Source organism: Equus przewalskii, chromosome 15 (assembly GCF_037783145.1).
Source record: "Equus przewalskii isolate Varuska chromosome 15, EquPr2, whole genome shotgun sequence".
Classification (NCBI taxonomy): domain Eukaryota; kingdom Metazoa; phylum Chordata; class Mammalia; order Perissodactyla; family Equidae; genus Equus; species Equus przewalskii.
Genome location: NC_091845.1, coordinates 17,757,419 through 17,777,999, shown reverse-complemented (window position 1 = coordinate 17,777,999; position 20,581 = coordinate 17,757,419). Strand labels below are relative to the sequence as shown.

General features: G+C 36.2%; 1 protein-coding gene across 5 annotated transcripts in view; it reads right to left on the bottom strand.

The window, feature by feature from the left end:
- Positions 1 to 8,805: 8,805 nt before the first annotated feature.
- Positions 8,806 to 20,581, bottom strand: part of CNTN3 (contactin 3) — a 324,643-nt gene continuing 312,867 nt past the window's right edge. For all 5 annotated transcript variants that reach the window (XM_070576766.1, XM_070576770.1, XM_070576768.1 and 2 more), the window contains 3 exons: positions 13,389 to 13,501; positions 12,593 to 12,761; positions 8,806 to 10,791 (listed from right to left, as the gene is read on the bottom strand). In XM_070576766.1, coding sequence (XP_070432867.1) covers positions 10,691 to 10,791; positions 12,593 to 12,761; positions 13,389 to 13,501 — 383 coding nt within the window. In that variant the 3' untranslated portion in view covers positions 8,806 to 10,690. The remainder of the gene's footprint in view (positions 10,792 to 12,592; positions 12,762 to 13,388; positions 13,502 to 20,581) is intronic.

Below are 20,581 nucleotides of genomic sequence, written 5' to 3'. Positions count from 1 at the left end.
CTGCCACCCTGCTGTGTTCACTGAGACAGCCACCTACCTGCTGTGTCCATCAATTGCTGTGCCAACAGAGCAGTCTCAAGACTATTATAAAAGGGACATTTCAATCATATGTGAAGCATCCTCTTTGGGGGTATATAACCATTCTGTACATCCCACTTCTTTGGTGCCCTTTCTTCCTTCGGGAAGAAAAGCCCCAGGCCATGGTCCTCACATTTTAGCTCAGAATAAACTCACCCAAATTTTCATTTATAGACTGGTTATGGATTATTTTTGTCAACAAAACAAAAAGAGTATGTCGAAGAGATATCTGCAACCCCATGTTCATAGCAGAGTTATTTACAATAGCCAAGACATGGAAACAACCTAAGTATCCACTGATGGACAAATGGATAAAAATGTGGTGTTATATATATAATGGAATATTATTCAGTCATAAAAAACGAGGAAATCCTGCCATGGATGGACCTTGAGGGCATTGTGCTAAGTGAATTAAGTCAGGCAGAGAAAGACAAATACTGTATGATCTCACTTATATGTGGAATCTAAAACAAACAAACATCAAACAGAAAAAATGATCAGATTTGTAGGGGGTGGAGGGAGAGAAAATTAGATGAAGGTGGTCAAAAGGTACACATTTTGAGTTATAGATAAGTAAGTATTAGGGATGTAATGCACAACATGACAACTGTAGATAACACTGCTGTATGGTATATATGCAAGTTGTTTGGAGAGTAAATCTTAAGAGTTCTCATCACAAGGAAAAAGTATCTTTTTTCTTTTTCTTTTTTTTTCTGTGTATATGAGATGATGGATATTAACTAAACTTATTGTAGCAATCACTCCACAATATATTTAAGACAAATCATTATGCTGTAGACTTTAAACTTACACAGTGCTGTATGTAAATTATACCTCAATAAAGCTGGAAAAATTATAAAATAAAAGGATGATGGGACAAAAATAAGATGCTTTATAGTTATATCCCATGAGGCTTGCTTTTTCACCCTAACTTTATAACACAATTAACACCACTTTCTTTTTTATATATACCTAAGCAAATTATCAAGTCTACAATGCATTATTTTAATAAAGGCAAATATTTTAATAGAAATAGCATGGATAAGGCTAAATATATCCTTGACTACAGCCCCTATTCCCAGTACTACCATCTCATCCCAGAAGTAACCACTATTACTGATTTAATGCATTTTCTTCTAGATCTTTCTATGCTTTTATAAATGAATGTATACTTATGGGAAATATCACTTAGAGTTTTCACATACACAGAAAATCATTCCATTGTTCATCTTATATTTGCCTGTAACACCCAAAAACCTGTCTTACATATGTTTTTCCTTGAAGATTTCAACTACTGTATGCTAATCCACAGCACATATTTATCACACTGTATTTGATTTTTTCCCTTCTGGTGGACATTTAAATTGTTCTCAATATTTTTTTCTTTCACGGACAACAATGCAGTGAATATCCTCATCTTAGTTAGATGGTATTTTGATGTAAATCTCATGGTTTATAAATTCTTAAGTCTAAAAAGGAAGTGTTTTAATTAGATTCATTCTTTCATAGACCTTCATCATGATTTCTGAGTTTACTTTACACATTATTTGTCTTATTCAGAAACGTTTTTGTCCTGTCTCAGGTATTTTTTACTCATTTGTAATTTAGAATATTGGACACCAAATCTAACTGTTCATTTTAATCAGCTCATTAGAAAAAATCTATAGATTCCTTGCCTCATCCTGAGGGACTCTGAATCAAGACGGCTGGGGAGGAATCCAATTCTGATACTTGGGTTTGAAAAGGTCTAATACAGAGAGAAGACTTAAAAACAAACTCCTCCTTTTATTAAACTTCTCTTAAAGACACTTCTCAGGATAAGGTATTTCCATATACTCCAGTCTCTGCCATGGCAACAGCATCTACATGATAACCTCTGACAGCCTAATAGAGAAAGTTGTGGTGCATGCTGTTATTTCTAAACATTCTGTGATGTCAACATCATCTATATATCACAAACAGCTGTGCATAAGGTCTTTCTGTGGGCCTAGGAGACATGGGACGTTCAAAAAATAACCAAAAAAAGAATTTGTAGAAGATGCTGCTTGGAAGATCTTAAAGATTTTCTATCCCAAATTTTGTGGCTGAAAAGCTTCCTTGTTTTCTTCTGCTTGTGGGAAAGGGCTAATCTTTTAGGAAGTGACAAGGGTTCTGAAGGTTGTCCATGAAAAAGAAAAATATCCAGATCAATATGCTTAATTAAGGGACTTTTCTTCTTAAAATCACAACATCAAGATCAAACTCTCTTTATGGTTTTCAGGTTAGAGTTTAAGTCAAACTCTCAAAAGTATCCCACAAACATGAATGAGTCTGAAGATATGCCAAGATGTCATGCATGTTTCACTTACAAAAATGGGAAGATAGCTGAGTCAATTTTATCCTTTATCTGTACAGAAAAGCTTTAAAACAACTAAAACACTGAGATCTGAAAATGATATTAGAGATGGGGGAGAAAACTGTTTAATGTTTTTTGATGCAATTTTTTTCCTTTAAAACCATTTGTCTCAAGGAAGAATAATTGAAATCAAATGCTTAGGGACTCAGGGCCCTAAAATTAATTGCATATGACCATTTGGAGAAATTGTTCTGGACCAGCAAAGGGAAGAGGCTGTTCTTCCTTTCTGATCTCCCTTTTGAACTGGAGTAAAAACTGTGGGCATCTCCTTTCAATATGGCATTTGCTGTATCAGTTTCTACTCGAGCAGCAAGCAAGCGTACAAATGAGATCAATGAAACTGATATAAACTATGGAATAAAATGCACAAAGCATTTCAACTAGTAAGAAGTTAGCCCTAATCTCATTCCTACAATATTCTGGATGGGAGAAAAGCAGAAATCAGTTGTAAGTATGGAGTATTGAGGGCTTCCTTCCTCAGGTAGAGCGAATATCACAAATAACACGTTTTATGTATTATTTTAATTATCATACAATCAAGGCATGCCCTTCTCACCTCCATTACACAGGTGAGGAAAGGAAGTTACAGTGGTCAAAGAATTTGCTTGAAAGCACTAAGCAAGTGAGTGGCAGATTCAGGACTTTTAGGCTATCTGATTTCAAAGCACATAATGTTAATCGTTTCTCAAATCCTCCTCTGTCATCCTTTCTAAAATACAATTTAAGTGGACCTCCCAAGACGAGACAGCTCAGCTCACAGCTCCGCATAATTTCCTTCCCACCAGTGTGTTGTTCAGATCTGGAAACTTCCCCTGGGCAAGTTAGCATCTGCAGCAAGTCACTTCCAGTTGCTTAGGAGCATTCTCGTTCCCACATCTCTCTGGAGCAGCTGGGGCTCATCTACTGTCACAAACACCTGTAGCTGGCTAGCTGCCTTTTCAATGTCGTGGCTGCCGGAAGTAGAATGCTCTCCACAGGACTTCACAAGTCTCTGGGTAGAAGTATGGGTATGTGTGGTTTTAAAGAAAATTATCTTTCAAGGTATTGAATGACTTTTCAGTGAAAGGTGAATGTCTGTGAAAATAAGTGAAATATTTTCAATTATTATTATGTTGGAAAATATACCTCGCACTTATTCTCCCCTTTGCCTTTTCTTTAGATCTGAATTTTGACCTACGTCTGTTGTTCTCTCTTTCTCCAAGATTATTTCATTACTGTGAAATAAATTTCCTGAACGACATGTGGTATGAGGTAACTAGAAGTTTTTTTCACTGTTCTGCGTTCTTTAGCATCTTCTCTTACAGGAGTGGGGAAAGAGGAGACAATGGCTTTTTTTTCCTACAGAAAGGCCTGGGCAGGGGTTGCATAGAGACAAAATGATTAATTTCTGAAGCGAGAAAGCTTTTCTTTGTGTGATAACAGTAGCCACTCATCTCTCTTGGTGTTTCCAGTCCCAACAGGATTTATTTATTTACCTATTTTTCAATATATATACACACACCAAGGTAATCACAATAAACTATATTTTATACATTTTTAAATTATATTCATTATTTATGTAATATATATTACATATTTTACATATATAGTTTATTGTGGTCACAGTGGTTCATAAGACAAATTTCAGGTGTACATCATTGTATTTTGACTTCTGTATAGACTGCGTCATGTTCACCACCAAAAGTCTAGTTGCCATCTGACACATCATGCATGTGCCCCTTCACCCCTTTTGCCCCCTCCTCCCCCTTTCCCCTCTGGGAACCCAGTCCCAGTAGGATTTAGTCTGTCACTCATGGGTAGTGATCCTGGCAGTTGGAGGTAACTTCTCTAGAGAACGCAAAAATAGCACTGTTCTCAAAACGGGCTTCTCTCGGACACTCTTCACATGATTTCCTTTTACTCAACACATTCGTCTCTGCCAGGGCTCTCTAAAAAGTCTTCAGGCCCTCAGGCTTTTCCGACTGTTTAGAACTTTCTCTGCAGAGACAGAGACTGGATTGGTGGTTATGAGAGGGGAAGGAGGGAGGGAGGAGGGCAAAAGGGGTGATTAGGCACATGTGTGTAATGATGGATTGTAACTAGTCTTGGGCTAGTGAATGTGATGTAACCTATACAGAAATCGAAATATAAGGATGTACACCTGAAATTTAAATAACATTATAAACCAATGTTACCACAATTAAAAAAAGAAAGAAAAAGAACCTTGTCTGCAGTCCTGCCAGGTTAAGTGACTCTGGTTACCATAATTCATGAGGAACATGGCATGAGGTCATAAACAGGCCATATTTACTTAAAGGCAGAAGCAGTAAAGCTTTTAGTCTGAGATTTAACGTCTTTCTGAATAACATCCTCTGAAAAATACTACTGGCCTTGATTTGTGGCAACATTCTGAGCTATTTGCCATTTGGGTCCTATTTTGAGAGAATGAGGATTGCAGCCAGCAGAGGCTGAACCCCTAACACGTGCCCAGTTTTGTGCTGTGAGCTCTATAAACAGTATCTTAGTTCTCACAAGCACTTTGCATATAGTCTAAAGCATCTTTCTCATCCTCAGATTACTCTTGAATCCCTCCCCTGCTTTATTACTTGCACGTGAGCTCCCTGCGAGGAGGACTCGTGTCTCCTATCTCTCATCTCGAGACCAGCATCTGGAACTCTGCATGAATTAATGAACCAGCTTTGAGGTAGATACTGCTACTATGTGTATTTGACAAGTAAACCTTTAAGAATGATTCAGCATTTAAAACTCAACAATAACACCAATAATCTTACTAACTTATTAGACTCTGTTATTGCGCACTTATGAGCCAAACTAAGATAAAAGCTTTTTGTGATTAGATCATATCATCCACCAGCAGAATCCTCCAAGGCAAGTCCTTCCATTGGTGCCATTCTAGAGACAAGCATTTTGTCTAAGGGGATTAACCTGCTTGCCCAAGGTCACACAGTTATTTAGAGACATGGCTAGCATTCCAACCCAGCGCTATGACTGAGAACAAATGCTCGTAACCACTAGGCTTACTGCTTCTCCCTGCTTCCCAATTTGGTCAACTTTCCCAATACAGATGCTCTGCTGCTTATAATTATTTCAAATAAAATTTTGTAATACCTCTTCTCCTCCTAATTATCGTATCTTATTATGTCCAGGGGCAGCACAAGAGGAAAAATCAAGCATGCAAAACAGGAGAGGGTAAGATGAAATGGTGAAAATTCACTGATTTAACTCAATAAATATGTACTGAACAGATAAAGATGAGCCATGCACAATGAGGGTATTTACTGTGCTAGAGTTTATGATCCCAATGAGCATTTCAATGTGTGATCTTGAAATTTAGCTTTGAAAGGGCAGCCATTCTTGTCTGGATGCTTTGGAAAGGCCAAAACAACAATCACACTGAATGAGCATTTCACTTTCTCATTAGTCAGTCCAGACATACATTTTACATTAGCTTTATGTCTGTCACATGTTACTGTCTGATGACAAAATAAATCTGCTAATTTGCCATTCTTACCATTTGTCTCTGTTTTTTTTTTGAGTTTTCCTAGGTAACATCCAATTATACAGGATCTAATTCTTTCTCTTCCCCACAGGATTAACGATCAAAATAGAATCATCAGGCTCTAAGATAATTTCAATGGGCAGAGTTAAGAGCAAAGAATAAGAATGAAGACTGACAAATAACAGTAGCATCCTTCCTCACAAATTTAATTCTGTCTCAGTGTATTTATTTGGTGTACAAATTCAAGAGGTAATTATCACCTACATGGAAAGCAAGATATGTTAAATTAGGGCAGAGGGTTCAAATAAAAACAGTAGCAGAAAAGCCTAACAATTTAAATAACCATATTCCAGTCTGTTTACACATTTTCTTTCAAAAGAATGGTACAATTTACTAAATTGCTAATTTTGTAATTGCTGCTGTGGGTTGATTTTACCTCCAATATTTACCGAAGTGTATCCAAATTATAATGAATATCAGTACAATTTTCATTTTTAAAAAGGGTAAAATACTTCAGAAGAAAATAAACCCAATTAAGATTAATTTTAAATTTAAAAAATGATGGCATTCTAAGAATATGAAACAGCAGGGGGGATTTTAATTGGAAAAAAAGAACCTGTAATATCCTAATCATTTTGCATTTTCTTTATTTCATTGATTTCACTGTTAGGTTTTCATTGAAAATGGTAAAGTTATTGAAAATCAACAAGAACCACCTTCAAAAAGAATTAAAATGTATGGTGAAAATTAAACAGAAAGCCCAGAAAATGTTTTTAAAACAGACACCTATTTTTATAATTTTTACTTAAAGAATTCTGAGGTTGGGTCAGCTTTATCTTGGATAGCTCTCCATGTAAGAATTAGACAGTATCAAATTTACAAGAGTGAAAGCAAGGCTTCCCAAGTTTTCAGTTCCCCAATTTGAATTGTGATCAATAACAGAGGCAGAACAAAGTACACTACAAATGGGCCCTAGAGAAGCTTACTCAGAATCTCTAAATCTGATTTTTTTTTTTTTGCAGGGAAAGATTGGCCCTGAGCTAACATCTGTTGCCAATCTTCCTCTTTCTTTTTTCTTTCTTCCCCAAAACCCCAGTGCATGGTTATATATCCTGGTTGTAAGTCCTTTGAGTTCTCCTATGTGAGCTGCTGTCACAGCATGGCTACTGACTGACAAGTGGTGTGGTTCCATGACCAGGAAGCAAACTCGGGCCGCCAAAGCAGTGAGAGCGCTGAACTTTAACCACTAGGCCATCAGGGCTGGCTTGTGATGGATCTGATTTTGAGAGGGATTAAGAAACTGAGCATGCTTTAGAGTTCAGGGGTGGCAGCCAGATTTCCTGGGTTAGAATCCTATTTTACAATGCCCTTGCTGGGATGACCTTGTACAATTTACTTCATCTTTCTGAGCCTTGGTTTCTGTATCTGTAAAATGGGCTTGATAATAGTAACCAACTAACAAGACTGCTGTGAAGATTAACTTAGCAAAGGTAAAGTGCTTAACTCAGACTGGCACACAGAGAGTGAAAATAGGTTATTTAACATTATCAATGTTATATTCCTAAGCAAAAATAATCTGATCGGTTTCCCCTCTCTTCTAGGAACTCCGGGAATCACATACCTTTCTTTTCAGTAGAATGAGATCGAAGGAGAGCTTTAAACACATTAAAACAAGGCCACCTTCAAATGTTGTCTTTTGTCTTCCAGAGTCATACATTTCCCTACTGGTGGGAAGAATTATTAATGATAAGAGCAGACTCTAAGCTCTCACACACGTCACTTCATTTACCAACTCCCAGCCTTTTACGTGGGTAGCGCCAATAACCCCAATTCATAAAAGAGGAAATTTCAGCACAGAGGAGTTTCATATTCACTGAAGATCTGACAACTCTATGAGGACTCTACTATCATGGTCCCATTCTGCAGATAGAGATACTGAGGCTTTGGGAAGTTATGGAACTTGAGCAAGATCACATGGCTACTAATTGGTGAAGGCGTGGTTCAGATCAAGGCAGTGAGACTCAAAGCTGACCTCTGATTCTGCCAGGTCAAACAGCCATGGCTTCAGGAGAGAGGGCACTGGGACTGATTTTGGTCATAAAATCTGTTTCTGCATATTCCCCAGGTCTTTGCCCTTCATTAGGGTATGCTGATACACCTAGTACAACTGTACTTACATTTAAAATCACACCAACACACACACACTCACACCCTGGCACATCCCTCACACATACTTTTCCCACTTAATTCTCCTGCCTCTAAATATATCTTTGAATTTTCATCTAAGAAAATGATTGATATTATTTTAGTTGTAATTTTCCTTACCTCAAAAATAATATTTAAAACTATTTACTAATTAACAACTAATCTTTTTCTAGTATTTTTTTCAAATATTTAGAATATATTATACCATAAGGATTGTTTAAAAGCAAGTCTCTAACAAGGACAAAGTCTAGGGAGGACTTGATAAATTGCTATTAATCTTAAGAAAATACTTGCCAAAAATGTGGGAGTAGCCACCATCAACCAAATAAAGTCAGAAGAAACTAGATACCACAATTCTATAAAGTGAATTTTCAGCTTTTCCTTTCTTCCCTCTCTTCCCATAACTGAAATACCTATAATATAGAGGGCATGGTCTCAAACTGCCAATTTTACTCAGTCAGTGGGGTATAAAAATAATTTTTAAAATATCCCATTAAAAGATAGAAAGACTAAAAGTTGGCTGAAAAATATAAGAAATGACAGCATCAGCATAACTATTATGGTGCCCTCCTATTTCCCATCTTCAAATGTTCTTTTCGATCATACCACAATTAATCATGCATGGACATTCGATTGTTATAAATTTTATTAGAATAATAGAAAATAATACATACAGATAACCATAGGATACACACACAGGAATTTAAAGATAAATCTTATACTTTTCAATATGAAACAAAGTATACATCTCATGGAGATATATTGCTAGAAATGCCATGAAACAATAATCATCTTGAAAATGATAAGTATAGGAACATATTATAGGAATTACTAAATAATAAAAATGTACAACTCCATTACATGTAGCATAAAATACAGGTATTGGAGAAAGTGTTTCCCCACTTTTTGAGTGGAAATAACAATGTTCATATGAAATCTACTCATTATGCAGTTTTCTTCTAGATATATACAGTATATACAGACGTTGCAGAGAAAGTTACAAATAATTTTCTCCTTTGTTTATAATGACTTTATCTTAAATGTATCTCTAATTGTAAAGTAATTTATGGTGACAGCAGAATTTTGCTAATTTTTATTCTTTTTTTGATTATCTGAACTGTTGGTCTCAAATTCTGATATCTTTGCAAAGAAAAAAAGTTCCTGAAAAATGTGAAATTGGTAGGAAAGAGGTAAAAAATTGATTTTGCAATGTCTAACACTCAATCTGCTGATTTTCATATATTCTTTACATATTGCTAAGAAGTGACGTCTTCAACAACCCTTTGAAAACCACGTATTGAAAGATTGAGTCATACATATCAAAGTCAGCAGCACTGCCATGGTTCTATTACAAATTTATCTGAGGAACTAAAAAGCCTGCCAGACTTACTCAGACAGTCGAATTTCATCAAGAAACCAGCTCCCGCTTCCAAAAAAGAGAGAGTCCCTTAATGGACTCAGAAATTGGAAATGTAGGATCATGTGAATTTTGTTTAACATTTGGGTTGAGATTCAGGTCATTCCTTATATCCTCCACCATGTTTTAATAAAACCTAAAAGCTTGTTCATATGTGTGAAGGATACAATTGCTTTTTAATTTTTTCTTTTTAATGTTTGAGAACGGATAAGATGGGGTCATTTCAATTTCATAATATAAGTGAATGAAAAAGAAAGCATTACCTAGAATGGAATGCAAGCTTTAAAAATCTGGCTGGCCTCATGACTTTGATATGGTTAAATAAATTCATATGAACATTTCGCACCAGTCCAGCACGTTAGGGATAACAAAGCACATTCACATTTCCTTCTTTATCTTTTAAGAAGTACTTCATGGGGCAGAGGCAGATAAGATGGGTATTATTATCTCCACATTTTATAGGTGAGTAACTGAGAAGTAGAGAGAGCAAAGTGATTTGTAAAGAATCTCACAACCGTTTGTAGTATACCTGAACCAAACAGCACTCTGCCAACTTCTAGTGCAGCATTTTCCAACAACATGTTTTTTGAATCACATGCACCCTCTTTCAAACAAGGTAATTTTTAAAATGTGTCTTTCACCCTTGAGCATCTCAAATAAACACTTCAAAATAATACTGATTCAGTCTTCCAAACAATTCTGTTATGGTGGGAAAACAGCATTTGGATTCAATGAGTTTTTCTACATTAAAAAAAAACAAAGGGGTGTGTGTGTGTGTGTGTGTGTGTGTGCATGTGTACAAGAGGGAGCAGTGAGTATTTATCCATAGGCAGTGCTTAAAATCATAGCTTAAGAACATCTATATCAAAGTCTGAAGTATGTAATATGTAAATTCCTTTGGTTTATCAAGTAAATATTAAGGCATTTCAGATTCCTCTAGAAGGACTTACTGTTTTTCTTTATTAACTCATACTTTACCTATGTAGAAAGTTAAAAATACAGAGTTGAAAAAAAACATGCATAACCACCGCATTTCATGAAAGCACTTTTTTTGTAACCAATTAACTTTCCAGTAAATAATAAAAAAGAGTTAATATCACCACAGGGCATTTACAATAAAGAACAGTACTATAGGTATATAACTTGACACAGAGTGGACATTCGAGATGGCTGAAGTGGAACCTCTTGCATCCATATCTGTCAAAGGTGATAAAGAGCTCATTAATAAGGATTGTACCCATATAAGTAATCAGGGCAAAAGCAATGCCTCTTACCAAAACCAAATCATAGCATGAACTCAACCTAGGACCACAAGTTATTATCAGCCCTCATTTTATTTATCAATGTAGCATACAGGAGTTGCCAAGAGTATCTATAAAAACACTGATGTATGTTAAGTTTTCTTAAACAATTCTAGGCTTTGTTCATCTAGTATTATTTAACTTTAATTGGAATTGGAAAAACTACTTAATCATTTTGAAACAATTATACTTTATTACAGACAATTTTGAGATAATTCAATGGTTTAATTAAAGAAAGCTTCATTGGATAAGGGTTTGGAAAATCTGTTTCTATTTTATGCATTTCTAGATAAATTGTTATGCATAATATAAAACATCATCTAAAAAAAAGCAATCAATAAAACTTCCTTTTTCCTAGATATGGCCTTGTCTGCCCCAGTCTATGCAAGCTCAGCAAGACAGCAGATGTCAGATGAAAAGGCTACTCGACTCAGCAGCTCTAAAATGCTAAAATAGTGTCTGTTCCTGCAAAAGCATAGAACCTACTCCTTTTAGTTTCACTTTGGCCATACTGTAATGTTAACTCTATACCTTGTGCTAGTCTAGGAAAAAGAGAGCATGTCTTAGTTATTTTAAAACCCAAATAACAATAATAATAATTAGCTTAAACTAATTCCTGGTTTTGCTCTATTGAAGTGCATACAGTTTTAAAAATGTCTGCAGTTTTACAGATTTTTATGTTGCAGAACTCAGTTCTGAGATAAATATTACCTATTTTCTTAGTATAGTTTAGTTATTTGTTTTAGTCCAAGTATTGCAGTCTTTGTGATTTCATGAAAACATAAAATTCCTGTTTCCACATCTCCCTTTCTCTTTACTTGCTAATGATGTCACTCATTCTGTTTTCCAAGATTAAAGATAAAAGTTTTAATCTTGAATGCCCAATACTATAGACTAGGCCAAGCTCCAAGAAAGGAAACAGGGAACAAAGTTCTTTATGTCACTGAGAATTCGAGAATAGAAAATGAAGACAAGACGGCTTCCACAGTACTTCAACTGAGGCCTGAAAACTCCAGACTCGAGATTTAAAAGAAGAGACAAAATTTCTGCGACCATTGTCAGTGACAAAATACATATACAAGTCTGTTTCCCTTTACTCTAAAAGTGCAATTTCTATAATAAAGTAGGTTTCATTTGGATTTTAAAAGGAAAAGTTAATGTGAACCTCCTTTGAAATCAGAAACTAATTTTTTTTTAAAGATCTGTTTCGGTTTGGCCAAGTGGTTTCTGACTTTAACAATGTTAACTTTTTCTACTCTTCAAAGAATTGATAAGATTCATTTATAATTTCTAGGAGGCAAACAACTGGAATATTAAAACTCTTATAAACAAGTTTGTGGGTTCAACATTGCCCTTGAGAAATGCATGAGGAATTCTGTTTTTATAGGCAATCCAAAGGCAAATTTAGACATATCTCAGAAGAAGGGGAAAAAAAGTCAAATTAATAAAGTTTTGCTAAATATTTCTCGACATCTTTTCTGTCTTTCTGCTCTTCTCTTTTTCCTTATTTTGCACCACTTTCCTTATTTTGCACAGAATTCCCCCTGCCCTCATCTCTCATATCCCAAAACCTCAGCATTCAGATGAAAAACACGGTGGAAAAAAAGAAAGGACAGTGGGGCATGGACTGACTCCCTCTTGGGGGCTCATAACACTGACGAGGTAAATAAAAAAAGTGTGGACTTCGACCAACTTACTGGTTATTCTTGGAATCCTGATCTGTTCACTACTGGTGCCATCCCCTCCATCTGTTGTGGCCTTAACTTCAATAATGTAGTCCTCTTTAATGGGCAGCAAAAGTTCAGCAGAAGTTTTATTTGTGTTCAGCACTTGTACATTACTTTGACTGCTAGTCCTATAGAAAACCTAAAATGCATGAACAGAGCCGTTTACTTTTTATATTGCCTGCTTTTGTTTTTTTCATAGAACTTACAGTACTCTGTTACCTTATTTACTCTGTCCTTCTAGGCTCACTAGACTATAAGTTGCATTCACAGCTCTATCCACAGGTCTTAAACTAGGGCTAGGCACATGGTGGAATCATTAGGTTCTCAAAAACAAGGAGGTGGAGAAGAGTGAACTTCACCCACGGAAGAGCTGAGCTGGATGGGTATTTGTAAGGCCAGAGAGATGGGGCAAGGTCCTACAGTATTAATCTTGAATACCAGACCAAGCAATCATAGCCAATACTTTTTGCTTTTAAAGCAGCATACGAGTGAGATCAGAAGTAGCAAGCTAATTAACATAGCAAACAATTTAGAAATATTTTGTCCAAAATTCCCACATAAGCATAATTATTTCACTTTAATTTATATTAAAGACAGCAGACATTTTAGAAAAATACCATTTTTATAAAAAGCTTCATGTCTGCATGTCAAAATTCGATTAGAGAAACCATATCATCCACATTTAGCCAAATCATTTAAACCTAGCCTCCCTTGGAAAGTATTGCCAGAGGTAGAAAAAGAAAGCATTGCAAGTGATACAACTTACTTTATATCCTGTTACTTCTGATTCATTCTCCATTGCTTTAACTTGTTCCCAATTAAGTAACACTTTCGTGTCTGTAGCATTCCAAACAACATTTCCTGGAGGCTGACTGGGAGCTGGAAATGCAAAATGAGAAATTAAAACAGATCTGAGCATGGAGTGCTATTGTACGTAGAACAGATAAGTGACAGTCATAGGAGGCTGGCAGAAGCAGAGCAGAATCTCTTTGGTAATGCATAGTGCATAAGAAGAATCGGAGAAAATAGCTTAATTTCCTTTGAAAAAGACATTTTAATTAAATTGTAAGATACTTCACTTTATCATATTCATCATATACTTTAGGGCATTTCTCACTTGTTGCCATGCTCTCCTGGAAAACATGTTGAAAGCGGAGACAAGGAAGAGCCTCTCTCCACCACTAGATGGTTGCTAGTTGATGGCTCAGGAAAGGCAGGCAGTGTGACACATCTCAGAGGCTGAGAGAAATTGCCAATTGAGCAGATTAAAGTCGCAGGAAATGAAGTGTGGATGATTTTTAAGCCAGCCTTGTAGGATGAGATGGGCAAAATGGGAGGCAATCAAAAATAAGGATTACTTAGAGTTATTCCCATGAAGTAATAGCTACACACATGAAAAACTGCAGCAGAGTCTGTATTTTAGTCTTCATTTTCCAAGTTTAAATCAATTTTTGAGAAAAATAAGGCTAACCACTAAAACATTAATGAGAATTCCATTAGATAATTAATGAAACTCTCTGAGGTTTAAAAACTTATTTGTTCCTTCTCGTGAACACTAGAGAGTGAACTCATGCTGGGGCAGGGGGTTGAGCAGCATTGGCCAATAGCAACAGACAGGAGACTGAACACTCAGTTTCCGGTCAAATACGAAACAACAAACATAATATTATGCATTTGGCGACAGCATCAGAATTGCCCAGTGTTGAAATATGTTATACTTGTGGATGTAGCCACAGAATGTGATTTGGTTAACTGAGTTTGTAATGGGAAAATGATATAAAAGACTGGCTATGCTGAGAAATTTCTAAACATCATTGACTCATGCCACGAGGGAAAGATGGCTGGACTTACAGATGGGAAGATACATTTATGTGACTAATGACACTAAACAAGATTGTATTCCCTGCAGATTCTTTTGTTTATTGTCTGTTCTTTAACACTCTCCTATATTGCCTTTAAAATTTTGTGATCTGGAATTAACAATGAGTTTAGGTCAGCTCAGAGCATTCAAGTTGCAATGCTTTTATAACAAAAAACATATAACAAAACTTGCTTAGTGTTGAAATACTAACGACCGTGTTCTGGTAGCTCAATCTAAATGCTATGTATGCACAATTATTAGAACATCTTCCCAAAGTCTATGATTTCCTGTAGCTTGACAGCACTATAAAAGGACAGGTTCGATTTGACGCAGCTCAGATAACATACTTCAGCATGGTTTGTCCTGCCAAAAGATGGGCATTTGGAGACTATAGAAAATTTGAGTAATTTCGGTTGAATCATATATTCCAACACTAGTCTTGCAGAAGAAAAGACTGCAAGTATAACATTAGGGTTTATCTCATAGAAGTCCCAACATAGAGGAGTTGAATGTGTTCAGCCTGAATTGAATACTTTTCAAATGGACAAATAGAAAAAAAAAAGGAAAAGGAAACATGGAAGGTTTTTCCTGGGTCTGATTACTCTTATTTTGAATCACATTGGTGTTTCCTGAACAACATATAGTCATGTCCCATTTTCATCATTTTTGCTCTTTAAGAAAAACTGCATCAGTTTTTAAAAAGCATAAACATCTCTATTTTAGCCTTGCCTCAAACACTAATATTCACACAATCATGAGCTTAATATGCTAGGTACATTCTTAGGGTACTCTGTATAATAAAGGAAGCATTATTAAATTTTTAAAAATATTTGTGAACCACCCTAACGTCATCTCTCTTACCGCCACCAGTAAGAATAGCATCATCTGAGAAATTCTAGACCAGATAAACTTTCCTCCCATGTTCAAAATCCTATTATTGTTAGTAATAATGCTACTTAAACATCTATCATATGTTAGGCATGGTAGAATAGGCTTTCATATAATATAATTTACTTAATCTTCATTATGTTGCATTACAATAATGTTCATTTCAATATAGGGGTAATCTGGACTGAGAAAGTTGAAAAAAAAAGATTGTACACTCATGTTCATAGCAGCATTATTCACACCAGTCAAAAGGTGGAAGCACTCAAATTGTCCATCAACAGATGAATGGATAATCAAAATGTGTTATATACATAAAACGGATTATAAGTCAGTCTTAAATACAAAGGAAATTCTGACACACAGTACAACATGGATGAAGCTTGAGGACATAATGCAAAGAGAAATAAGCTAGTCACAAAAAGACAAGTTCTATAAGGTTCTACTTAGATGAGGTAGCTAGAGTATTCAAATTCATAAAGAGAATACAGAATGGTAGTTGCCAGAGGCTGGAGGAGAGGAAAATGGGGAGGTATTGTTTAATGGGTAAGAATTTCAGTTGTGTAAGATGAAGAGAGTTCTGGAGATCACGTGCACAATAACCAATCTTAACACTATTAAACTGTACGTTTAAGAACGCGTAAGATGGAAATTTTGTGTTATACATATTTTTACCACAATTAAAAATTAAAAGCAAAGAACTTGCTAAGAGGCACAACTGCTAAGAGGTATTATGTGGATTCAAACCAGCGCTGGTTAATTCCAAAGTCTATGCTTCCCATATTACATTTTACTAACTACCTGTGACCTTATTTAACTCCTGAAAGATTGACAATAGATTTGTAAATGATATAAAATGAATACTAAACATGTATGTCTCAAAAATATACTCAACTTTCACTTTCTTAGAAATGCTTTTCTGATTTCTCAGACTAAAGTAGGGCCTCCTTTCATATACTAGTTCCTCTTTCTTTATAATCTCATCAAAGGTACATTTTATATTTAATTGTGCTGTTATTTTTATTAATATCCAGATTTCCTGCTAACCCATATGTTCCTTGTGAGCAGAGACAACATCCAGTATGGTCTCTGACACAGATAAGCCCATATACTAGTTTTTATTCACCAGCCCAATGCCTTGCCAAAGGTAGACATCAAATTAGATTTTGTACCTAACTGATAGCTGTCTTAATGCAAGAAGCACAAACTCAAGGATTAAGGAAACACTTTTGTAGTGTTACCAAAAACAAGTTTGATTTACCCTCTAAGTGGCCTTAAGGAATGATTCATGCAATGACAGAGGAAGATTCTGAATAGGATAGAGATTGAGAACAAGTATTAGTGAAATGATTCACCATCATGGCAGTAGAGCAACATGTGGCTGGTCACATTTCTCAAACGTGGCATATCAGAATTCAGAATGAACTTTCTAGCTCCACGGTTGAAAGTTTTCCAAGACACATCCCAATAAATGCTGTAAATTTCAAAAAGACAAAACTGGGACATGTGACGCTGACCATCAGCCTTGAGAGCTGAGAGGGAATATGGCTGACCACATTGAGGTCAAGATGATAAGGAACATAACACAAGGGAAGAATAAGAAAAACAGCAAAACAATTGGCATATTAAATACTTAAATGCATTATTCAATAAATATCTGTGTGTTAAGGGTTACAGGAAAAATGAATAAGGAGGTGATAGCATCTAGAGTGGACTTTGAAAGATGAATATGAGTTTCACACATGTAGAGGCATGCAAAGGGGGTGGTATCCCAGGCAGAGGGGTAAAAACATGCCAAGGCACAAAGGCAGCAAATAGCATGGTGCAATGGGGAGCTCAGAAGTTCTGAGGGGTTATAAGGTAGGAGTGAGGGGAAGGGATCAGAGCAGATGCAGTTGGAGAGGCAGGTAGGAGCCAGATGCTAAAGGGTCTTGAAAAGGAATTTTTCTGCAGGCTCGGGAAGGCATTGAAGAAGCAAAAGGAGGAAAGTGATGGGATCAGATCAGTGATGCCATCAGGTCCATGTTTTCATAGACCTTTGTGGGAGCAGAGGGAGAAGGAGGAGAATCTTGGTGGGTGATCTGTAGGTAGTGTACTGTAGCACTTTGTGTTAAAGATTATAAAGAACCATATGAAGGTGATGGCAGTGGAGTTGGAGGGATGGAACAAATTAGAAATTTGTGTAAGGATCAACAGGTCATGATGATTGAGATCATATGGGTTGTGATAATAAGCAGCAAGGCTAATTCTGGCTTGACAGACTTGGCAAATGACATAGATGTTGGGGAACAATGCCTCTATCTGGAATTCCCTTCAGTCACTACATATTTAATAAGAATTTCTTACGTGTTAGGGATCCTCCTGAGTACAGGGAACACAAAGATAAACGTGTTCTCTGACTTCTAACCATAGGCCATATTAGTAGTTCCCAAAGATCAATCCTTGTACCACTAGAGATGACTTTAGGTGGATGACATTTTTAATTGTAAATATGTACATATTTTCATGTTAGGAAAATAACCATCACATCCAATTCTTGACTCATAGATAGACTTCTTTTGGATGAGGCCAATATTGATACATCTGTGGTAATCTACTTTACACAAAACACATAAATCATTAAAACTAGGGTCTGAATAATGACATAGACCAAAGGCCATCATGCAAACATGAATAACTTGGATGTTTTCAGTTGCACACAGATGTCTGGTAAGCACCCCAAAATACACAGTCATAAATCAAACTAACTCTGACCTAAGGAGATATGTACTACATATTACTCATCTTAAACTACGTGATCAAGAACAGAATATCACTCTATTAATAACAATCATAAACACTCTGATTAGCTCATTGCAAGACCTATTTTCAGGTATGCATTTCTGGCAAATCAATTAGGTTTGTTTACCTTTGCTTTTCACCGTATTTTTTAACTTTTACACTTTTCCTGTTTAAATAATTGCTTTGATTTCATTTTCATAGAAAAAAATTATGGCTACTATCTTGTTATGGAGAGTATTAGTGATTCTCTATAGCAATGATATAAAGTTGCCTTTAAAAGAAATATATTTATTAAAGTAAGTCTATTAGGAAAATAATAATACAGGTGTCGGAATATGTGGCTAAAATCATGCAAGGATCAGTGAAGGACTGGTGACTGCACAACACTGGGTAAGCTACGAATAAAGTCAAGTCTGTTATTGTATGCTGCAATCTTCTTTTCAGTGAATCTTCATCCCCACGTTTGGTTTCCATCCTCCCTGACATTTAGTTACCTGTATTAAGCCAGAAATGTCTTTCTTTTCCACCGTACTAGGGTCAAACCTCAAGTTTTAACCCCCTCCCTCCACAATCTCTAGAAAAGGCTACCTCCCTGTGTGTGCCAACAGAGAGTAATCTTGCAACACCACAGATAAGATCTACCTCATATACTTAAGACAAAGGCCTGGAAGCGATGTGGCCATCTACGAGTCACATGTCCTGAATTCACTCTCTTAACCTAACAGAAACCATAATATCTCAACTGTAAAAGAAGGAGAACAGCTGGCAGAGCTGTTGTTAGATTAAAAAACACAGGACAGTGAAACTGTTATTACCGTCAAGCTTCAAATCAGAGGTTGCAACCTGAAAGCATCAGCCAAATTCAGCTTGCATACGTTTTTTGTCTAAACCCAAACACTGTATTTTAATTTTGCTTCGTTGCCAACATTTAAAACTTGGGTGCTTTCATTTAAGTTCTTGATTTCTGGTCTTTTGTACAAACCAGAAGATCAGAAACATTGCTGCTAAACAGACAGACAGAGAGAGCTAAGAAGGGTTTGCTGCACCCATCCCCGCCCCCCCCCCCGCCCCCCCCCTCCCTGCTTATGTAAACCTGCTTGGTCACTGAAGGCATTTGACTTTTATCATTCCTCTTTTTGTTGAGGAAGACTGGCCCTGGGCTAACATCCATGCCCATCTTCCTGTCCTTTACATGTGGGACGCCTTCCACAGCGTAGTTGCCAAGCGGTGCCATGTCCGCACCCGGGATCTGAATCAGCCAACCCAGGGCCGAAGTGGCACATGCGAACTTCACCGCTGCGCCACCGGGCCGGCCCCTATCATTCCTCTTTTTAAATAAAGAGTAGTTTGGGGTAGTTTTTGTATATTTTGAGGATATTTTATTGACATATTTAGATAAGTAATCCATCTTGATGGAGTAAATTATCTTGTCATTTCTCTAAAGGCTTGAGGTTGTATATACTGAAGGAAGGAATATGAAGAAGGAAGGGTGCAGGCAGCGAAGGCAGATGAAAGGGCAATTTACGGATCTTTAGGGATTTCTCAGGTACCTGTGATTTATACTTAGATCCTCTAGAAACATTCTGTCTATATGGCAAAAGCTTTTATTATTATTCTTTAAGCACCTGTTATGATATCCTTTGTGTATATGATTATCAGACTCTTCAATATCAGCTTTAGAAATTTTACTGTGTTTGCAGGCACTTGCTCGCAAACAGGTGATTACTACAAGGTTGTTGACTGGATGAAGATGGGAATATAAGATATTTCTGCCAAGAGGAAAATGGCTAAATAAATCGTGGTACATTATGACAATGGAATATTATACATACACTAACATATTTATGAAAAATTATTAATGACGTGGGGAAATAGTTTTGATATTAGGTAACTAAATATATGGCATAACCTCCATAGTCTAAGAGATCATTCCACAGAACATGAGTCTGGAAAGAAAGACCAACAATATTAATGATGGTATCTCTGAGTGACAGGATTAAGGGTGATTTTCTTTTCTTCTCTATATTTTCTTGTTTCCAAAATTTTAACAATGAATATGTTTTCCTTTATATAATAAAAAGTAGAGGCTGTTAAAGAAATTACTGTCTAGAATTTTCAATGGTGCTATCTCCACAGTGGGAATAGTGAAGCTGGCATTTACTTTCAAAATATGGAATTTTAAGAACATATGCTTGCTGTGACTAATTATGTGAAACTCAGTAGATTCCTTAACATTTTCTTGACTACCTGACGGTAACGAGATGACTTGCACAATAAGCGGCTCTTGTCCCCAGAAACTTTAATGTATGCTTGCACATGGCCTTCACCTGAGTTGAACATCAGCAGTTGCCATTAAACTGCTTAAAAATGTGACATTGTGCAGAAATCAAGTCACCAAAGGCCACTTTCTCCCAAATAATGAGATATATTTG